General features: G+C 32.0%; 1 protein-coding gene across 2 annotated transcripts in view; it reads right to left on the bottom strand.

The window, feature by feature from the left end:
- NOVA1 (NOVA alternative splicing regulator 1) overlaps positions 1 to 22,541 on the bottom strand; it is a 151,230-nt gene that overhangs the window by 7,853 nt on the left and 120,836 nt on the right. For both annotated transcript variants that reach the window (XM_055309294.1, XM_055309295.1), the window contains exon 4: positions 20,668 to 20,739. In XM_055309294.1, the coding sequence (XP_055165269.1) occupies positions 20,668 to 20,739 (72 nt within the window). The remainder of the gene's footprint in view (positions 1 to 20,667; positions 20,740 to 22,541) is intronic.

Below are 22,541 nucleotides of genomic sequence, written 5' to 3'. Positions count from 1 at the left end.
TTCTGGACACCCGGGATCGAGTCCCACGTCAGGCTCTCTGTGTGGTGCCTGCTTCTCCCTCTGCCTGTGTCTCTGCCTCTCTCTCTCTCTCTCTCTGTCTCTATGAATAAATAAAATAAAAATCTTTAAAAAAATAATAAAATAAATTATTTAAAATTTTAACATCACTATTGTTTTTGCCCAATATTATGATTACCTGCATGATTATAAACCAAGAAGAAAAGAACACATGAAGGGTTAACTATGGGAATGCTCCTATAGACTGACAATAAAAAGAAATGAAATATATAAATACACAACATCCATCCTAAAATCACCTAAAGCTTCTATGAGATGCATGAAAATGATAGTAATTTCTACTATACTCCACATCAGTCTCCTACTATATTTACTGCATCTCCACAGCTTTTTTTTCTTAAAGTCTAGTATTAGTTCTATCCTTTCAAAAGAACTTGCAGAGATCCCTGGGTGGCGCAGCGGTTCGGCGCCTGCCTTTGGCCCAGGGCGCGATCCTGGAGACCCTGGATCGAATCCCACATTGGGCTCCCGGTGCATGGAGCCTGCTTCTCCCTCTGCCTATGTCTCTGCTCTCTCTCTCTCTCTCTCTGTGACTATCATAAAAAAATCAAAAGAACTTGCAAACGTGTGCACAGCACTTCTATTAGACATTTGTCTTCTCTTTTCTTGCTTTACCCTTTTTCATTTTTCTTCTTTCAATATTCAAAAATTCTGAAATAACATATAGTTCAGAAATGGTGTGTGAACCTCTCATATCAGTAAACATCTTCCAAAAAAATCTCTTTGGAAATTGAAAAATGACATCATGCCATCTATCTTTATATTAAAGATGTCCTTCTAATTAGAATTACTGTCAGCCCACAAAAAAAAAAAAAAAAGATATCTTCATATAGTAAGTACTAGTCCCTGGATTTTAGTTTTAACTATTTGAAATGATTTTATATAAAGTACTGTCACCATAACTGCTATTTTATAAATAGTGTTGTGGTTCCAAAGTTTTGTTGGTAGAACTTACATTTATCCACATATAACTATGTAAAGGTGTGTTATGATTTAAGAGAAGACATTAATTATTGCATATTAATATTTATAGTAGCACTTCCTAATTTTAGATAGTAATAATTCTGTATAAGGTTACTGATCCTAGAAATTAAATTAATGAATTAAAGAAAATATAAATATAAAAGTTAATTAAATTCCAAATTTAAAAATATAAATACTTAATAGCCTAGCAGAGGGAATATGTCACTTAATTTTTACTTTTGACCCAAGGAAATGAAAAACCTCTCAGATTTATACTTTTTTCCTTGAAGAATTAAAAAAAATGTATCTATTTTCACACTTAATCTAACATGGACACAAATAGGAAACAAACTCTCTGAAAAGAATAAAGTGAGACAAAAAGAAAAATTAATCAATTTGCATAATATCTCAGAAAAAGTAGAGTTCTAGTTCAGGTTCCATTTTATATGTCATTTTATATGTCAGGTCAGAACCAAGAGGTGAGGCACCAGTGTGGAAACTTGGAAATGGTGGGCTACTGAATACTGGGTGGGGTACGGGAGAGCAAAAAAGGGTGGAAAATTGAGAGGAATTAAAAAAAAAGGCCTGGATTCTAATTAGCATATAAATTATATGGTGTCACATACACCAACTAAATAGATATACTGTTGACAGCTACAAGTCAGTTCTCAGAACTATGCTCTAAAGTTGCTACCATCAATTCAATCTTTTATGGAATGCTTACTGAGTGGTCCGGGTCCTCTGTTGGGAGTTAGAGATAAAGGATATATATGATGCTGCTCCTGCCTTTATGGAACTTTAAGATTGGGTGTAGAAAAAGATATGTAAATGTAACAGGGCAGTGAAGTCTTTTTTTTTTTTTTTTTTTTTTTTTTTTTAGGGCAGTGAAGTCTTAAAAGTGCTGGTACATAAGTACATGAAGACTACACAGTAGACACAAAACCTAACTGGAAGGAGAAGGAGTAAGAAAATCTTTGAGACACAATGATTATATTTATCTAAATGTCTTTCACATTTTTGTTCTGTAAGAATCCTGCTCTTTACTATCAGACATTCTTGAAAGATAGGTCTCTGTTCTATGTTGGAGGATTCCCATTCGCACCTAAACCCATTTCAATAGTGATCATGTGCCTAAGTATTGTTTTTTTTTTTAAGATTTTATTCATTTATTAGAGAGAGAGTACGAGAGAGAGAGAGACAGAAAGAGAGAGAGAATGCGCGGAGGCAGGAGCAGGAGAGGGAGAAGCAGACTCCCTCATGAGGGAGCCCTGATGTAGGGTTCTGTTGCCAGAGGGAAGATCAGCACTGTTGAATGAATGAAATAATAAATGAAAGGTATCCACTGTTGATAGGCATTGCTTTATAAATATATGTCCATGCATATGTGGTACATAATATGGCAGCCCTAAATAATCCATACTATTATATACTAAACCTCCCAGGGTCCTGAGCCAAAGGCAGATGCTTAAACCTACTGAGCTACCCAGGTGCCCCTTAAGTATTTTTTTTTTAAGAAAAAAAATGTTTACTTAAATTTTCTCTATTCCTAGATTTAAAATTATGGACTATGAGATAAATATGAGCTAAGATTAACAATTATGCTAATTTTATTAGTATCAAGTGATTTTTCAGAAAAAAGGTAATAAAATGGCTATTTTTCTATGTACAGCCAAAGAAGAACCTCTATGGGAATCCTATGAAAAGTATTAAAAATTACAATTAGGTAGGTTTTAATGTTGATATGTTTCTGATTAAAAATAAATATTAAGCAAAACAAATTCAGTCTTAGCCAAATAAGAATTAAAATTCATTATTGTCTTACACAGCAATATAAGTGTCTGTAGTCATCATAATTCTTCATCATCATGACAGGAAAATTATTTATTTCGCAAAGCCATACTTTCATATAAATTCAAAACAAGCTCCATTATAATTTAAATGATCTCAATTAATAGTATGGATTATTTAGGGCTGCCATATTATGTACCACATATGCATGGACATATATTTATAAAGCAATGCCTATCAACAGTGGATACCTTTCATTTATTATTTCATTCATTCAACAGTGCTGATCTTCCCTCTGGCAACAGACCTAATTTTCCTTTGGGGAACACCCTCTCACTCTTAGTACATGTGCTTCAGGTAAGGCTGACAACTTTCTAAGACTCTACTAGTGGAAACATAACAGAGCCTCACACATCACAATTTCCATACCCCTGGCAGTTACTGATTTGGGACTATGCACGTAGCCCAGAATGGTCCAATGAGTGAAACTGAGAATTTGGTAAAACTGTTGGGACAGAGATAATTGTGTTTCTAATCTATCAGAGCACAAACCTGACATTACTAGTGACAAGATTGTCACCCTATGGAAAGAAGAAGAACCTGACTAAAATAAAGTTAACCTAGATAAAAGGAGACTACAGAAATGGAGGAGAAAAATTTCTGACAGCATTTTGGCATCTGAATCTAACCATGTCTATAGCTAGCACAAATCAATATAATTTGTGTTGGGTTTCTATAGTTTATAACCAGCCAAGTAGTATATTAGAAAATGTTTTTACATTCTTGTTATATCATATACTATTTGCCTATCCAAATGAAATACTGACATCTGTTGTACCTGTTGGTGCTCTAAAAGTCAAAACATTACAGCTCTGGTAAAGAAACACAAATGTATTCCTTAATTTACCTTTTACCAAGATATACCCTACATGATCTAACAGAATAAGTCTCTATCATTTCCCCGATGTATTACACCTTAAGCTACCAAGGACCATTTTGTAGTGTCCAATGAAGATGTATGTGTCATTTTGGGGATCCATATTGAATTGATGACCAAAGTAAATTGAAAACCTTGTATCTTTTGATTATAGATTTTTATACACATAAATAACTGCCTTCCTGGAAAGTACTGATTGAACAAAATATTTACAGGACTGTTACATGAACACAAGTATCCAAATAGAATAAAAATAGCAACTCTTCTAACTCTCTACTAGTCTATTTAATCTACTCATTTTTGATAACCAAATCAAAGGCAATACAGTTTTCATAAGCATGCATAATATTATTGTAAAATACCATGCTGTCTTATATATCTTCACCTGTTCTTCCCCCACCACAGCCAATACCAGGTTTCAAACCTGGGAGCCATCTGTGCCTTTTCTTGCTCCCTAGATCCACATTCTGTTATGTACTGTTTTATTTTTCTCTCCCTGAAATGCTTCTTGCCCAGACCAACTGCTTTATCCTATCTGAAGAAATGTGTGGTATAATAAAAAGGATCTAGAATAGGCATTCAAAGATACAAGCCCTCATTCTGGCTCTGCTATGTGACCTTTGTCAAATCACTTCAGTTTCATCATCTATAAAATCAGACAACTTGGTAAGATTATGGATGAAGAGCTTTTATTTTATCATTATAAAAAACCCTACTCAATAGCTGTCAGTGACCACTCCCCCATTCAGTTATCCACCGAATTATCTAGAATTCTTATGTAGACATTCCAAATTCTCTATATCCTGTCCTTGACTTGTCTTTCCAACCTCATCTTTTAAGACTGGTATACCACGCTGAATCCAAACTTTACCTTCTAGTTCTTGGATATACTCTTTATTAGTCATTTTTCCATGTCTTTGCTTATTATTGATTCATTTGGTCCAATTGACTGAAATGTCATCTACCTATATTCCCACACTGTTCTTTCCCTGTTACATGTTCTCTAGGCCTTTAAGAAAACATGGGGAGTTGATCCTTTGGTCTCATACATGTGAATCTCCAAGAAAGGTGACATTGTGGACATCAAAGGAATGGGTATTGTTCAAAAAGTAATGCCCCACAAATGTTACCATGGCAAAATTGGAAGTCTACAATGTTCCTCAGCATGCTGTTGACATTGTTGTAAACAAGCAAGTTAAGGGCAAGATTCTTGCCAAGAGAATTAATGTACGTATTGAGCATATTAAGCACTTCGTGAAGTGAAGGAAACTGATCAGAAAAAGGAAGCCAAAGAGAAAGTTACTTGGGTTCAACTGAAATGTCAGTCTGCCCCATCCAGAGAAGCATATTTTGTGAGAATGAGTGGAAAGGAGCCTGAGCTGCGGGAACCCATTTCCTGTGAATTCATAGCATGATAAGTGTAAAAAAAAAAACAAAAAAAAAAACAAAAAAAAACCCTCAAGACTATAAAAAAATAATTCAAAAATATATTATAACTATACTGAAATACACAAAAGATAAATGTATAGATGTTTTAATCTTATCAAATCACTGACATTAGTCACACTCACAGATTTATGGTCATTTAAAAAACACTAACATTATGAATGGATGTTGCACTTTGTCAGGTGCTTTTTCTGCATCTATTGAAAATTATATGGTTCTTATCCTTTTTTTTTTAATTAGTGTGGTGTATCACATTGATTGATTTGTGAAAACTGAATCAGTCTTGCAACCCACAAACAAATCCCACTTGATCATGGTGAACTATTTTTTTAAATGTATTGTTGGATTTGGTTTCTAGTATTTTATTGAGGGTTTTTGTGTCTACGTTCATCACATATTGGCCCATAGTTCTCTTTTTTTAGTGGAGTCTTTATCTGCTTTATCACCTTTCTCAGGGTGATACTGGCCTCATAGAATGAATTTGGAAGTTCTCCTTCCTTTTCCTTTTTTTGGAATAGTTTGAGAAGAACAGGTATTAACTCTTCTTTTAAATGCTTGGTAGAATTCACCTGTGAAGCCATCTGGCTCTGGACTTTTATTTCTTGTGAGTTTTTGATTACTGGTTCAATTTCTTCGCTGGTTATTGTTCTGTTCAAGTTTTCTATTTCTTCCCGTTTCAGTTTTGGTAGTTCATACAAATGGTGTTGGGAAAACCGGACAGCAACATGAAAAGAATGAAACTTTCTTACACTTTCTTATACCATGCACAAAAATAAATAAAAAAATGGATTAATGACCTAAACGTGAGACATGAAACCATAAAAATCCTAGAGGAGAACACAGGCAGTAATCTCTTTGATATGGGCCACAGCAACTTCTTTCTAGATATATCTCTCTAGGCAAGGGGAACAAAAGCAAAAATAAACTACTGGGATCTCATCAAAGCAAAAGCTTCTGCATAGCAAAGGAAACAATCAGCAGAACTAAAAGACAATCTACAAAATGGGAGAAGATATTTGCAAATGAAATATTTGATAAAGGTATAATATCCAAAAATCTATAAAGAATTTATCACACTCAAAACCTAAAAAACAAATTATTCAATTAAAAACAGGCAGAAGATATTAATAGACAATTTTCCAAAGAAGATGAACTGATGCATGAAAAGATGTTCAACATCACTGATCATCAGGGAAATACAAATCAAAACTACAATATCACCTCATACCAGTCAGAATGGCTAAAATCAACAACACAAGAAACAACAGGTGTTGGCAAGGATGTGGAAAAAGGGAAACTCTCTTGCCCTGTTGGTGGGAATGTAAACTGGTGCAACCACTCTGGAAAACAGCATGGAGGTTCCTCACAAAGTTAAAAATAGAACTACCCTACAATCCATCAATTGCAACACTAGGTATTTACCCAAAGAATACAAAAATACTAATTCAAAAGGATTCTTGCATTCTAATGTTTATAGTAAGCAGTATTATCTACAATAGCCAAATTATGGAACCAGCCATGTATCCAGTGACTGATGAATGCATAAAGAAGATGTGGTATAGATATACAATGGAATGTGGTATAGATATACAATGGGATATTACTCAGCCATAAAAAGAATGAAATTTTGCCATTTGCAATGACGTGGATGGAGCTAGACTGAAGCGAGATAAAATCAGAGAAATACAAATATCATATGATCTCGCTCATATGTGGGATCGAAGAAACAAACAAAAAAAAAAAAGGGAAAAGAAAGAGGAGGCAGGCAAACTAAGAAGTGGACTCTGAACTATAGAGAACTGATGGTTACCAGAGGGGAGGTGGCTGGGCGTGTGTGGGGGGAATGAGTAAAATAGGTGATGGGGATTAAGAAGCACACTTGCTATGATAAGTAAATTGTATGGATGTGTTGAACTACTATATTGTACACCTGAATCTAATATTACATTTTATGTTAACTAACTGGGATTTAAATAAATCTTGAAACATTAAAAACATAAATAGAAGAAAAAAGATATACCCTGAAAATGTAAAAAAAAATGAGAAAAAATCACTATTATAATAATAGAATTTTAAAATATGTACTATTTGCCTTTTTCTTAAATTTTCACTGATTATGTTTTTCTATGATAATTTGTAGTTTCTTACTCACTAAGGTTTTGTGGCTAGGCTTTTTTAGTCATAAGAAATGTCATCAGGTTGGTTCTAAAAGTCCAGAATACAAATATATCTGTTTACTTAATTAAGTGATGAGTTGGAACAATTAATAACATGACTAAAATGATAGGTTCTACTGAGTCATAATCACAATTCATAACTGGTGCAATTAACTCCTCTCCCTTGTCTTGCTTCAAGCAATTACATTTTTACCTCAGAATAATTAACTCTAAAAGGTTTTTGGAGATAGTACTTCATTTTACATATTCTTTCAAAGGGCCTTACTTTACTTGTCCCTCTGGCTGTTAGATATGAGAGAGAATGACAGACTGTACACTGCTTTTTTGTGTCTCTCTGGAAGACAGAAAATGAATGATAATCCCCATGAAATTTCTAAAGGCAAATAAAGTTTAACTTAACTATTTTTTACTTAATACATTATTTCATGTTGCCCCTTGAAGCATTATTAGAAGTTTTTATTTCTTCTGATGACTGCTACGTAATTTAAAGATACATCACATCACATTCCAGAGAGGAATACACTTAAGTATAAGAAAAATCAGAAAAATAATCTTTTTATAGGTAAGAACAAGGAAAAGAAAAGCACTTTTAACTATTTCTGTCAAGACGCTAAGCACTTTAGACCTAATTATGTCAAAAGAGAAAAATACTAGAAATCAAATAATTATAAATAAACAACAAGGGTTGTAAATGATAAAACACTTTAGGACAGCTTATTATTTACAGATGAAAATAATGTGGAGCACTGTCATCTTAATGCTTACTAAAATATACTTTACTAAAATGAGGTTTAATTTCTGGAAGTCCTATTTGTCTCACTGTCCATGTTTCAAATCATCCAAAGTCTCTCAGAAATTATTATTACTATTACTATTTTAAGCCATCTCTTCTTAGATCAGCTCTTTCAGAGTATATATAATATGATGTTTAGTATTCGTAATTCTGATTAGTGAAAAAATGTATTTGAAACATTTGCGTTTTTAATATGAAAACTAATGATTTTAATTTTGTATTTTAAAGGTTGTAATGTCAATTTAAAAAGTGAAAAACAGGGATACCTGGGTGGCTCAGCGGTTTAGTGCCTGCCTTTGGCCCAGGGCGTGATCCTGGAGTCCAGTGATCCAGTGCCACATCGGGCTCCCTGCAGGAAGTCTGCTTCTCCCTCTGCCTGTATCTCTGCTTCTCTCTCTGTGTCTCTTATGAATAAATAAATAAAATCTTTTTTTTTAAAAAAAGTGAAAAATAGCTATGAATATTAAAGTAGGGACTGTGTTCATGGAAGTGAATGATAAAAAGGGACAAAAGATAGGACAGAGGGAATCAAGAATTGTTTTGGATATTTTAAGTTTGAAATCCCCATCAGACATCTAAGTGGTGATACCAAGTAGGTCCAGAGATCAGAGGAAATTTGAGAGTTAACACCGAGATAATTACGTAAAGCAACAGGAATGGATAGGGTAGTCTAGGAGATGGTGAAAGTAAATAATTCATTAAACAGGTAACAGTAAAGAATTGTGTTTGACAAGAAAATACCCTGCTAAAATCAATAAAAAATATTCAAAGTAGATCAGCAAAATTAATCAATAAAAAAAAAGTGAACCAGGACTGGTCTCTTTCTTAAAAAAAAAATGTAGGGCAGTGTATTGCCTTATGGAGATCACACTACAGTATACATTAAGTTATAAAATGAGCATAATCTTTACCTTAGTTTCTCTCTTTTTGTGATCCTTCTGGGAAATAATCCAAAATACAGAAAACATCATACGCACAGAACAGTGCACAGGCACTATATGCAGTTGTAAAATAATGTGGAAAATAACACAAAATCCTAAAATATATATAAATGTGTTTGGTTTGGATTAAATAGTGTAAAATTATATGCAGGTAAAACAGATGACAGGAATAATAGAGGCTGAATTTCAGGTGTGTTTTTTTCCTTTACCATATAAACTTTTCCCTTATTTTAATATTTTAAAAGCAATGTAACAAAAGGAAATAATAAAATTACTCCCAAATTAGATGATAAATAAATCCTGCAAAAGCAAAATAAACGGATGAGCACTGGTTGTTATGCTATATGTTGGCAAATTGAATTCCAATAAAAAAATACAAAAAAAAGCAAAATAAACAATTTATTTAAAATAGTTTTAGTACATTTCTGCTATTCACTACACAATTATTTATTCAGTGCCTATTATATACTATGTACTGTTCCAGATGTTGAAGATTTTATAGAAGTAAATAAAAAGGATAAGATCTCACCCTTACGAAGGTTACAGTTAGATGATATCATAAAGACTACTTAATATTGAAATTTATATTATAAAATTAGCTGAGAAATGAGAGAAAGGAGATTTAGAATATTCTTTTAAATTTTAAGATAAGGAACTTTAAAATAACAGTTTAAAATAAGAATCATGTAATTAAAATAAATGCCTGTTTACAAAAACCACAAAGGTAATTTTGGAATTTAAAGCCTTTTAAAAATCTGAGTTTATTCATGGATTGATTTGACACACTATGATATAACCAAACTAATTAGATATTTTTAGAAATGAATGTCTCAACTATGTTTGAAAAGACTGATGTGCCATATTTCTTACATGATTTAAGATATTACTGAAATCAAACGTTAGTGCTTGTAGGTATTTTAGATTTACTAATCATGCTAATACCACATTTCTTATATTTAGTTTTATCAACTATTTTTCTGAATACATGTTTGCAGCTCAGAATCTTACTCGTAAAGTTTGATAATTTACTGTCACAAATGACTATTGTTAAGAAAATGAAAATTTCACGAATTATTATTTGATTAACACTTGGGATAAACAAATATTAACTAAACGTAAGGCTACAGAATAATGTCTGTAGCTTAACAAACTTTATTATTAGTCACAAAAATAAGCTTTTCCCCTATATATGGACTGAAAAGGTTCACTTCTAATATTTAATTAATCATAAATAAAAATACATTAATTTTATAACTTCTATTATTTGGCTAAAAACAATTTGCAGTTAGTTAATGAAATAGAATATTTCCTTTTCCAAAAAATATTTTCAAAGATTAAGTGAAAAAACTATCATCTAATTGAAGAAAAAACAATAGCTAAATCAAATGCTTAATAAAATGAATTATAAAGCCATTAGGTTCAGAAGAAAAGATGTAAAACATCAACTTAACATCTCCTAGAATATTCCTTAATCAAAGAAAAAATTAGAAAAGCCAACAAGGAGAAATAATTTTTTATTCTATAGTGAGCAGGAATCAAATTCTCTAATCAGGCAAAACTACTCTTGTTTGAAAGAATGTGTAAAGACATTCATTCCTATTTCTAAAGATTGTAAAAAGAAAATTAAAATGTTGAAAATAAGCTTGATAACTATCCCTTTTATATGGCTTTATTTGAAAGATTAGAAAAAAATTCTATTGAGCTGTACACACATACACACACACAGCAAGAAGACTGATACAGGGCAGCCCCCGTGGCACAGCAGTTTAGCGCCTCCTGCAGCCTGGGGTGTGATCCTGGAGACCCAGGATCCAGTCCCATGTGAGGCTTCCTGTATGGAGCCTGCTTCTCCCTCTGCCTGTGTTTCTCTCTCTCTCTCTCTCTCTCTTTCTCTCTCTCTGAATAAATAAAATCTTTAAAAAAAGAAGATTGATACACATTCTGGAATAAAGAGCATTAAGAGCTTCTATCTAAATGCATGTATAACGTTCTGTCTAGAGAACATGCTGTGGTGTAAGAGCTACTATAGCCACGACTGCAAGGAAAACGCTGATGAGATACATAAACCACCTTTACCTAGGAGGTAGTCCAGAAAGACAGAGTATTACAAATCTGTCACTTTCTTCAATCAAAATAACTGAAAAACCCTAGATTTTCCATAATCATGAATATATCCTCAGATGAAATCATACCTCAAAAAGGACTTTGGAAGGTCATATAATCTGGTATTTACCATATAGCATGTTATGAAAATATAAATTATTTGCTTTCAGCAGCAATTCTTAACTTGTCCTCTGATTTATCCCAACACTGGGTGTGAAGAACACTATCTACAGCATAGCAAACTAACAAACTTAGAAGTTTGCAATGGAATGAATATGGTCAGGAAGTACTCATTTAATCCTTTTCCATAATTTTGGGCAAGAGTATTGCTAAATCATCTTAAAAAATATTACTGTAATCTGCATATAAAGATCCCCAAGGTAAGAGAACTCCTAAACATACCTGATAATTGTCAAAGGCTACTACTGGTATCTGAAAAGATAATCATCCTTTGTATAATAATCCTTCAGATTTAAAGTATACTAGTTAGTAAATTCTACCATTCTCAATGCTGAACCTAATACCTACCCTTCAGCTTTTGCACAAATCAAGTATTTTTTCTTTAATAATTTTCAGATAAAGTGTGTTATCTCATGAAAAAAGTCTTGATAAAGTTTGAGAGAAGCAGCATTGTATAGTACACAATCATAATGATTTGAGTCAACTACGATGCAGTTTTCATACAGTAAACAGCTTCAGAAAGCATTTCTCTAGCTCTTTAAATATAGACGTCCAATCTTGTGCTAGCCCTGTTAAATAAGTATCTCCATAGGTAAATTTGATTGAAGCTAGGACTGAGAACCTTTGAGAGATGAATTAAGGAAGAATGAAGAAAACTATCACAAATATCAATCATTTAATTTGACATAACTTTAAAATATGAAAGTTTTCATTTCTTTATAGTCATTAAGTGCCTCCTCCAGGCCTGAACCCTTTCTCATGACCCTTCTTGAAAGTCCTCAATAAAGCAATCCGCAACTAGAAAAAGAAGGAACCAAGTAGCTCAAACAGATATATAATGTCAAAGACAGTCCAATTTTCCTCTTGGGAAATTTCCACTTTATATTCTTAAAAGCGGAGTATATACCACAACTGAAGTCATTATTTTCTCCATCTTGTTTTACATTCTCATAGTTAAGATTTTAAAAACAAAGTAGAGATATAAACAGAATAAGTTAAAAATGTTCATATTTCTTGTCATCACCCTGATGATACATGAACTCAAGATGTTTTTTGACTATTAAACATAGGGCCATATGTTTCTTACCAGCTTAATATTCTTTAGATAATATATTACAAATACTATTCTAGGCCAATTTATGAGGCTCTAACTCATTACTTTTAATAGCTTCACCACATAATATTCTGCAATACCATAATTTATTCAGTTACTCTCCTGTTAAGAGGTCAGGCTGTTTCCTAACTTTTGCCAGTGCAAATAATACTGTGATATATATATCCTTGTCTCTATATTCCTATGTATTGGTGCTTTAAGTTTTACTGGATAGAATCTCAAAACCTGCAATTTTGTAACATTTCTTACATCAACATCGTATAAGAATGATTATTTCCTATATCTGTGCCAGCACTTCTAATTTATAAACAAATGCATGCACATACACAGACTTTTGTGTTCCCAATATATGGGTATTATTAACACACATAGAAGTCTATCTAATTGGTAAAAAAAAGTATAATCTTGTGATGTTGATTAATATTTCCTTGATGCCTCATGAGGTTAAACATGCTTTCATATGTTCATTGGATATTTTCATTTCCTCTTCTGTAAAGTGCCTTTTCATAATCTTGGCCCTCAAATAAGAAAATTAGGAAGTGGCAAAGATTTGATTTGAAGCCAGGGAATTAGGACTCCGGATCACAGTTCTCTTAACCCCTAAGTGATACTACCTTTCTTAGTATATAATAAAATACAGTAAATTTTCATATGTACTTGGATTTCTGAAATCTCTATTATGTTTCACTGGCTAACTTTGTGTTAATTCCACATTCTTTTTATTATGATAGCTTTATAGTAAATTTTAATACTGAGTGAAGTATGTCATCTCACAAAATATTATTTTTCTTGATAATTCTTTTTATTATTTTCCTTCATAATTCTTTTTATTAATAGCCTTATGGTAATTCTTAGGCACTTATTTTTCATATGAATATTAAAATCACTTGCCTTTGTTTCTCTCTCCCACAAAACCAAAAAAATTGGAAGAAAATGAAAATTACAGTACATTTGCATCTTACTTTAAAACTATTGATATTTCTACATTAAATTTTCTCTTCCAAAATTATTTTAAGTCAATTCATTAAGGAAGTGTTTTATGTACTTTTCTGAAAACTGTACATTCTCTTAATAGGGGTTCTTATGCTTTTTTGGTTCAATTTATTCTTGGGAGTTTGAAGATTTTGAACTGCACTCAAATATTAGTGATTTCTTTAATATTGGCAATTTCATAAGGCTCTACTTAGTAGTAAGCAAAGTATATAAACTCCAACGTATATAGTAAAATCAGTAAGGTCACTTAAAAAGAACATTTTGATTTCACTGTTTTTCTAGAACTTTCTTAAATACACTTCTAAAGAACCCTTCCTGACATTTCATGTGCGTGCGCGTGCACACACACACACACACACACACACAAACACTGAAGGATATGAAAATTAATTTTGATGGTTGGAGAATTATAACGATTGAGATAAGAGATAAAAGCTTGACTGGCTTTCAAACTGTATTCTGAGTAAAACAGAAGTCTGAAGAAGGCTATGTCCCTTTCACTTAACCTCTTTATTCAATACAGAAACACATAAATCCAGAGAACAAACTGGTGTTTCCAGAAAGAGGGAGGTGGAAGAATAGGTGAAATAGGTGAAGAGGATTTAGAATTACAGACTTCCAGTTATAGAATAAATGAGTCACAGAGATGAAAAGTACAGCATAGGGAATAGGGCCAATAGTATTGTAATAACATTCTATGGTCTATGGTAACAACTGTAACCCCATTTTTCATAGAATTTCCAATCACCATGTTGAGCACCTGAAACATTGTATATCAACTATACTTAAGTAATAAAAATTTTAAAAGCACACTTTATCCAGTTGGTTTATACTTTTAAAGAACTTATGCTGAAAATGTCATTTGAGGGATTTTCAAAAATAAACAGTTTTAAACATATAGGCTATAAGCCTATTCTTCCTCCTAATACTAGTCATTCAACAAGTATTTACTGAGAACCTATTATGTTCCAGATTAGTGCTTTTGATACATGAGATAATAAAACAAAGATCCCTGTTCTAATGCAACTTACTTTCTAGAAAAGGGAGAGAGACAATACACAGCAAATACGACAATACACAAAGTATATGGTATTCTATGAGGTGATGGAAAAAACACAGGAGTACTAAAAGAAGGGGTAGGCCAGTTTGTAGTTTTATATAGGGTGGTCAAGTAGGTCTTATTGAGAAGGTGAATTCTGAACTAAGATTTGAGAGCTATAAAGGTATTAGCCAAGTAGATCTGAGATAAAGAATTTCATGCAGAGAGAGAGAGAGAGAAAAGCAAGAGCAAAATACTGAGGCTAGACCATGCCTAATGCCTTCAAGGAAAAGCAAGCAGGTCAATTTGGCTGTGGCAGAGTGAGTGAGGACGTGAGGTAGGAAATGAAGTGAAAGACGTAATGTGACAAGGGCCAGATCTTGTAAGTTAATGGGTATTATTTTGGTGATTTTGTGTTTTACTGAGTGAAATGGGAAACTATTACAGGTATAGGCAAAGGAAAAAAAAAAAGACTGATACATTTTAAAAGGAATACAGAGTTTGTGGCGAAAAGACTTTTGGAGACCAAGAGGAGAAAGGCAGGAAACTCTACAAGGAAGCTGTTGTAATAATTCATGCTTGGACTAAGGTAGCAGCAGATGTAATGAGAAGTGATTAAGATTGTATATGCTTTTTTAAAAGTAGAGTCACTATTATTTCTTATAGGAACTGGATTTGGGGTACAAAAGAAATAAATGAGGTGAAACCAAGATTTCTGGTCTAAGCAAGTGGATGTATAGCATTGTCTTCTACTGAGATAGTAAAGGGGGATATAGATGGAGCAGGCTTGGGATAGTTTTTGGATTGTTGAATTTAAGATGTCCATTAGATATGAAAGTGGAAACTGCTGCATGGAAAACTGAATACAGTCTATCATTTCATTGTGATATCTGGATTAGAGATAAGTATGAACCCAAGTTATGTGGAATCTGAATTTTAAGGGACATCTCTGGGAAATATATTCAAAATTTTGAACATAAAATTAGGTATAGCATCTTGTAATAAGTTTGTGGAGGTGAGAAATCTTAAGGCTTAATTAAGCTTCATTGGTTCATAGGAAACCTGCCTCATACTGAAGACATAAATTTTGCAGGTTGTCAGCATATGAAATCCATGATATTAGATGAGGAGAAAGAAAAGTATGAACCCAGAGGTCATCTCAACTATTAAGATATGGGGCATTCCCAACATTAAGTGGGATGAGAAGAGGAACTAGCAAAGGATTCTGAGACAGTATATCGTATGATGTAGGAGACAAATCATGAGTGTGAAATATCCTGGAAATCAAGTAAAGAAAGTATATCAAGGAAATGGAAAAGATAAATCATGACAAATACCATGGATAGGTCAAGTAACATGTGGATTAAGAACAGACAACTGGAATTAGTAGTGTGGTCATCTCTGGTGTCCTTGGCAAACACAGTTATGGTGGAATGAAGGCAAAAATCTTCATGGAGTGGATTTAAGAAAGAATGGGAAGAAGGATATTGGAAAACAGTAGAGAAAATAATTTGTGAATTTTGCTACAAAGGAGTATAAGGCGTAGGGCATTAGCTGGTGGGAGAAGTGCGATAAAAAGAAGTTTTGTCTTTTAAGATGGGAGAAAAAAGACATATATGTATGCTATGGGAATGTGTCCACAGAGACAAAAATCGTGAAAGTTAAAGGAGAAAGAAGGTAGAACTGCTGAAGGGATTTCCTTGAGTAAAGGAAAAAGGATGAGATTTAATGTATAGCTAAAATTACTGGCTTTACGTAGAAGGTAAGATAATAGAAGAGAATGTAGAATATGTGGGTATAAATACTGGCTCAGTAAGTAGATGTGTTGGTGTGAGTTTGTGGACGTTTTCTTTGGGTTGTTTCAATTTTCTCAGTAAAGTAGGAAGTAAGGTTGTTGGTTGGGAGTGAGGATGGAGTAAGAGATATTAGAAGGTTTGATAGAGGAATTTTTAGATTGGCCCATGATCTCTGCCTCCTTGGTGCTACATTTTGTGCAATTCCCTCCATGTGAATGAGGGTGAAAATTGTGACTTGATTCTAATCAACAGAATGTGGCAGAAAGATGGAATGTCAAGTACTGTGGTTAGGTTATATTGTTGGCAAAGGTGGTAAGAAGTCACTCCTATGATTAAACACCATCTTGCTAGCACACACTGGAGAAAGAGTCTTCTGCTGGCTTTGCAGGATGAAAATAGCCATGGTGCAAAGTACCTAATGTAGAGAGGGTCAATCTGCAGGGAACTTGGGAGACCTCTAGAATATGACGGTTGCCTCTTGCCAACAAACAGTAAGAAGTCAGGGTCTCAGTCAGACAACTGCAAGGAACTAAATGCTACCATCAACCTGGATCCACTTTAAAGCAGATTAGGCTCTAGTCAAGCTTCTAGATGAGAATGTACTCCAACTGACACTTTGATTGCAGTTTTGTGAGACCACAAACATAGAACTCAGTGAAGCAGTGCCTAGACTCTTGACCTTTGGAAACTAGAAGAAAACAAAGGGTGCAACATATGAGTTGCCTATTTTTATGTTTTATTATATTTTGGTATATAGTTATCAAATTTATCAGTAAACAAACAAATGTCAATAAAGCACATATTTCTGCAATCATTATTTTTCTTTTTACTTGTCATGAAGAATCCCAGGAGAGCTGACAATCAGGAACCTAAAATTAAGGGTGGAATTTAATTTTTGGCACCACTAACTGATTAACAAAACCATTTTGTTGAATTTTGAAGTGACTGAAAAATGTAATAATAACTTAGAACTGATGATCAAACCCAACTCATTGCTTTTAATTTCTTTATATGTTTTTTGAAAACACATTGCTTAAAGCATCTAATTATATTTATTGTATGTTTTTATTTGCTTCATATTTACAATTCCATATATAAGAAATTTCAATGTTGCACCTTATAATAGGCAATACATGCAAAAAAAGTCCTAACTTTTCTTTCTCATTAGGGAAATAATAGCAATTTGCTTTATCATTAGACAACACAAAACTTAGTACTCTCACTAGAGAAGAAAATAACTGTAGAATAGTTTAAACTATCTTAAAAAGCATACAGAGACTTCTATTACAGAAATATTTTGGAGTTAAAAAAGCAGTTGGATTCTCAGCAACTAGTATCTGAGAATCCTTCTTTAAAGATAAAACTCAGTTTTCATAAGCTACATGTTATGTTATTTACCACCTTAAAGAATACTTTCTTTTTCATATCACTTATAAGATACTTTAGAAAAAATAAACATAAACTATCATTTAAGGTTAACATCACATTCTAGACACTGTAACACAATGAATTTCTTTTTTTCTTCAAACCCTATGAGATGCTATTGTTACTTGAATTTCACAAAAGGGGAAAGTGAAAACCCAATTTACTCAGCCAATAAGTGCCAGAACAAGGATTTGGATCATAAGCAATTTGGCACCAGTTTTGACTTATAACTATCATTCTGCAGGACTTCTCATATGATAGTCCTTCAGTTTTCAGGGGGAAATTATTATAGACCCACAACACTGTAGTTATAATCTGCCAGTCTGATCTGTGGAAATAGTCTGACCTGTATAAACAGGAGGGCAGAAAAACTAAAATTTAGTATGTACTGAAACACATAATCATTTTTAAAAGAATAGAAAAAGTTTTTGAATTTTGAAACTGCAATAAAACTTACTCCTCAGTGTATTTTCTTTGCTTTTTTACTTTTGTTTTTTTTGCGTATTAGTAGTTCCTTAGACCTTTTTATCATATTATGGTGACAATCGGACATCATTGTAACATAGACAAACTATTCTGAAAACAGAACTCAATCATAACTCATTTAGTTGTTATTGATGAAAATAACACAATCAATTGGACATATTATATATATATTTTGTATATATTTATATATATTTATATTGTTCTATAAAAGTTCACAAGGAAAAAAGTTTATAGTTTGGTAGTTTATATACAGAGTACCATATTAGTTGTAATACATAAAAGTAATTTTCTTATAGTTTTAAATGTTCATTTTAATTATGGAGATTTTAAGATTATCATACTGGAACCCATTTTTCTATCTTGGTTAGCCTTACAGATCTATGCTAACAGAGTGTGAATTTGAATCTACTGGGAAATACTGAGGGAATAAAATGATTACAAACTACATAAGGATGGGTGATGACTACAATTCCTTTAATAAATTTAAGAATCTTGTTTGGTTCTTCTTTTATATTTTGCCTCATGTTATCCAGGAGATATTATGCTTGTTTGCATAAAAACAGAAGAATTCAGAATATAAATAAAATATATTTAACAAATATAACTGAGTATAGTGGACAGAGTATGAAATCACAATGAATTATTATTTCAAACAGAAAACTATTAGAATTGGCAGAGGTGGATACAGTATGATATCTAGACGGTAAAAATATTAGTAAGCTCCAATGTATAAATTAGCCTTTTAAAGAAATCATTTAATAAAAATTCACGTGTTCAAATAAAATAAATAAAATACAAATCTAACTTCAAAGACAAAATTATTGAGATAGTTTTTCTTTTCAGATCCAAGATTGTTTACGTTGTACGTTGAGAAAACTCCTTAGTTTTTTTTTTTTTTAATTTATTTTTATTTTTATTTTTTTTATTGTTGCTGCACTCATTTGTCTTATTTTTGTTTGGAAAATAAAGAATAAGGTACAAGAGAAATATTAAAACAATTTAAAGTTACTTGTTCCAACAGTTTTCTATATCATGTAATTAAAGTTCATTTAAGAGATAAGGTAAATATAGAGAAAATATATAAATACTTTTTAATCTCATGCATTAATATTACAAGCTTCATTCTCACCTTATGTTGTATCATTTCTTTCAACTAGAAGTGCTGGGATTCATCACTAGAGATGTGTAGTATTTTAACTAATTTATTGGGGCTAAAAAGTGAGTATTATAAAGTAGTTTTGTCTAAAGGGAATGCTACTGCATAACATGAAAATCAAGCTCCTACTATAGAATAACATAATACCCTATGTTAGTTTTGCTTCCAGCTATTATTTTAATTTTTTTCCTGAGGCTGCAAAAGTATTAGACTCAATAAATAAGCAAAATAATTCTGATAGTCTTAGATTACATGCAAAAGGCACATTTAATATAGTTAGCAAATATAGTTCAAAGTTAATAATTTATTGATCAATTATAAGGAAAGTATATTTACAAGGTAAGCTTTTGTTTGATAATTGAATAATACCATAAGGCTTTCTTTGTATTAGAGAAAAAGTAGAAATATTAAAGAAAATAACATCTGTCACCTAAATGAAGCTCAACTCAGACAAAATGAAAATGTGTTTAATCATTTTAATGAATATATTTTTCAACATTTGTCAAGTACAGTATGGCTCTGAATTACATAAAATAGTTTAGATAATATACTTAAATGTGCCAAAAATAACTACAGTTTTGAAAAATGACCTACAAATATTTAGTACCAAAACAATCATCAAATCAAACTAATATATTTCTAATTGCAAAGTTTGCCACTCCACCAAAGAAAATGCTTGTATTAAATGAGAGAAAATAATACCATTTCCTAAGTTGTAAAACAGAATTAAAATTATAACAAACACCAATTTTCTGTTATTTTTAGATCGCTAGAAATGTTTTTCATTGAAAGTGAGAATTGTTTACATAGTAAGGCATGTCTGAAATAAAAAAACAAATGAAAATGCATTCACTTTTAAAGATATACCTTTGCTCAATAAGTCATATTTATACATTTTTTACATATATGATATTCTTAACTTATATATCAGTAATCCTAGGAAGAAACAATAATGGAGATTATAAACAGTGACTCAATAAATAACCCACAGAGCTCCATAAAGTCATAATTTTAAGGGAAAATCCAAAATTCAAGGAGTCTACCATCTGAATATATTTTTGTTATGTAAGTTAAAAAATGCATATAAATTTTCAGAAATAATTGATATTTCTTTCTCAGGTTATTTGGAATCTGATCATGGTGCACATATGTGAATGAACGAATACATCCTTAACCCACCATTATCTTTTTCTCCAGTGTGCAGGCAATCACCCGTGAAAAGTATGGTGTAGATGACAGGATGATACTGTACCTGATTAGCTCTGGAGGTGGTCATGGGATCAGATGGAGAGGACTTGGTGGTAGTTGGGGAAGATGGCAATGTCTGGGAACAAAGCAGTTCAGGAGCAAATCAACCTTTAAAAGCCTTAAACTGATTATTTAAATAAAACAAAATAAAATAAAATGTAATATAACGAGAACAAAATCCTATGAACAAATTTTTCTCCTACTCATTCAAATTTAATGGAATTTAAGATTAATTAAGTAACTAATGCATGTAAATATGCATGCATAAGCATGTAAAAATAAATTCATGACTTGAAATCATGGTGGTGACTGATAAAAATTCACATGAGTATTAAAGGTATCCTGACCATATTCATGAATAGTAATCTCTTTTCTTTCCCTCTTGTTTGCTTGGGGGAAAAGAGATGTCAAACAAAAATTCAAGAAATTCAATGAGTAAAACTGAGAGAGTCATCTTCCTATCAATGAATACAGTCCGGGATTGGAAGAAGTGGTGAAATGAAGTTTACTTTGGCATAAAAGCATCCACCTACTTAATATGTTGAACATCACCAACAAGTTGATTCCACATAAATTTAGGGATCCATACTTAAAAGTAACTAAATTTGTAGTTCTGAATTCTTAAAGCACATTATCTTTTAAAATATTAATTTTTAATAAATTTAGAGCCCATCTGAAAATGTAAACATTAACCTCATATTAATAAACAAGTAATAGCATTTTAACAAATTGCCATATTTTTATCATTTATGTTTAAGACTAAAAATTTAATATAGATGTGTTGTAGCACCATCAGCCTGTGTTGAAAATAAACACAAAATATTAGGACTCATATTTATTGTTCACTTCATTTTGAAACATTCCTACATACTATATATAATATGCTGTATGAGGTCATTAATATACTTGTTGAACAATTCATTAATACATTTTAAAAACTTCTCAAGTTTGATAGAATAATGTTGAAGTGTACCATGTTAAACATCTTTCTTTTAAAAAATATTTTTTCACTTAGCAAATAATATTGCTTATGTAGCAACCTCAATAGATAATATTTCCTTATAGGTGAAATGGGGTAATTTTATAGTATAAACACAATTCTATGTGGACATTTTATGTTAATAAATATGCATCAAAATTACTCAGATATGAGCAAAAGCATAACTTTAAAGGTTCAGCAGCATCAGGAAAAGCAAATAAAATTACTTAATAAAATCACGTTTCTTCATTTGACATTTCAAAAGTTCTGATTTGGGTAGAACAAAGCACGTGTGCATAAAAGAAAGAATAAGAAATTCACAGGCTTCTACTTAACTTACTGTTCTCCAGTAACAAAAGTAAGATTGGTTCTAACATCAAATCATGTTATAAACAGTCCGCTCCTCAAGTGATTCCTGGTTCTTCTAAGTTAAAACCTAAAATACTTTGAGGAAAACTAAATGTTGAGTCAAACCAAGGCTTTTGTTAAATCATATTTAAAAAGGGCACAGGAGCTACTTTCAGAAGTAAAACCTCATAAAAGAAGAAACAAAATCTTCAAATCCTTTTTCTATTTTTGCTCTTTGCAAAAAGATTCCCATCATTTCTCCAGAGAGACTTTTCATTTTCACTTATTAAAGATTGCTCTAATATTTCCTTTTCGTGCAATTTTATGCTGGAATATATATCATTGACTTCACACTACTATATGTTGAATAGTAAAGATTTTATTTTCCCATCTCTAGTTACGACGTTATTACAGAGAATTCCTCGGAGTAGTTAACATACATTTAAAAATCTGTTCTGAAAAAAAAAATCTGTTCTGTACTTATCTCAGATTATGAGGTTGCTCATGAAACGATGTGAAATGAATCTAGAGGTCATTTCTCCCCAAATAGG

Source organism: Nyctereutes procyonoides, unplaced genomic scaffold (genome assembly GCF_905146905.1).
Source record: "Nyctereutes procyonoides isolate TBG_1078 unplaced genomic scaffold, NYPRO_anot_genome, whole genome shotgun sequence".
Lineage (NCBI taxonomy): Eukaryota > Metazoa > Chordata > Mammalia > Carnivora > Canidae > Nyctereutes > Nyctereutes procyonoides.
The sequence above is the reverse complement of the archived record's forward strand: the minus strand, read 5'-3'. Positions and strand labels throughout refer to the sequence as shown.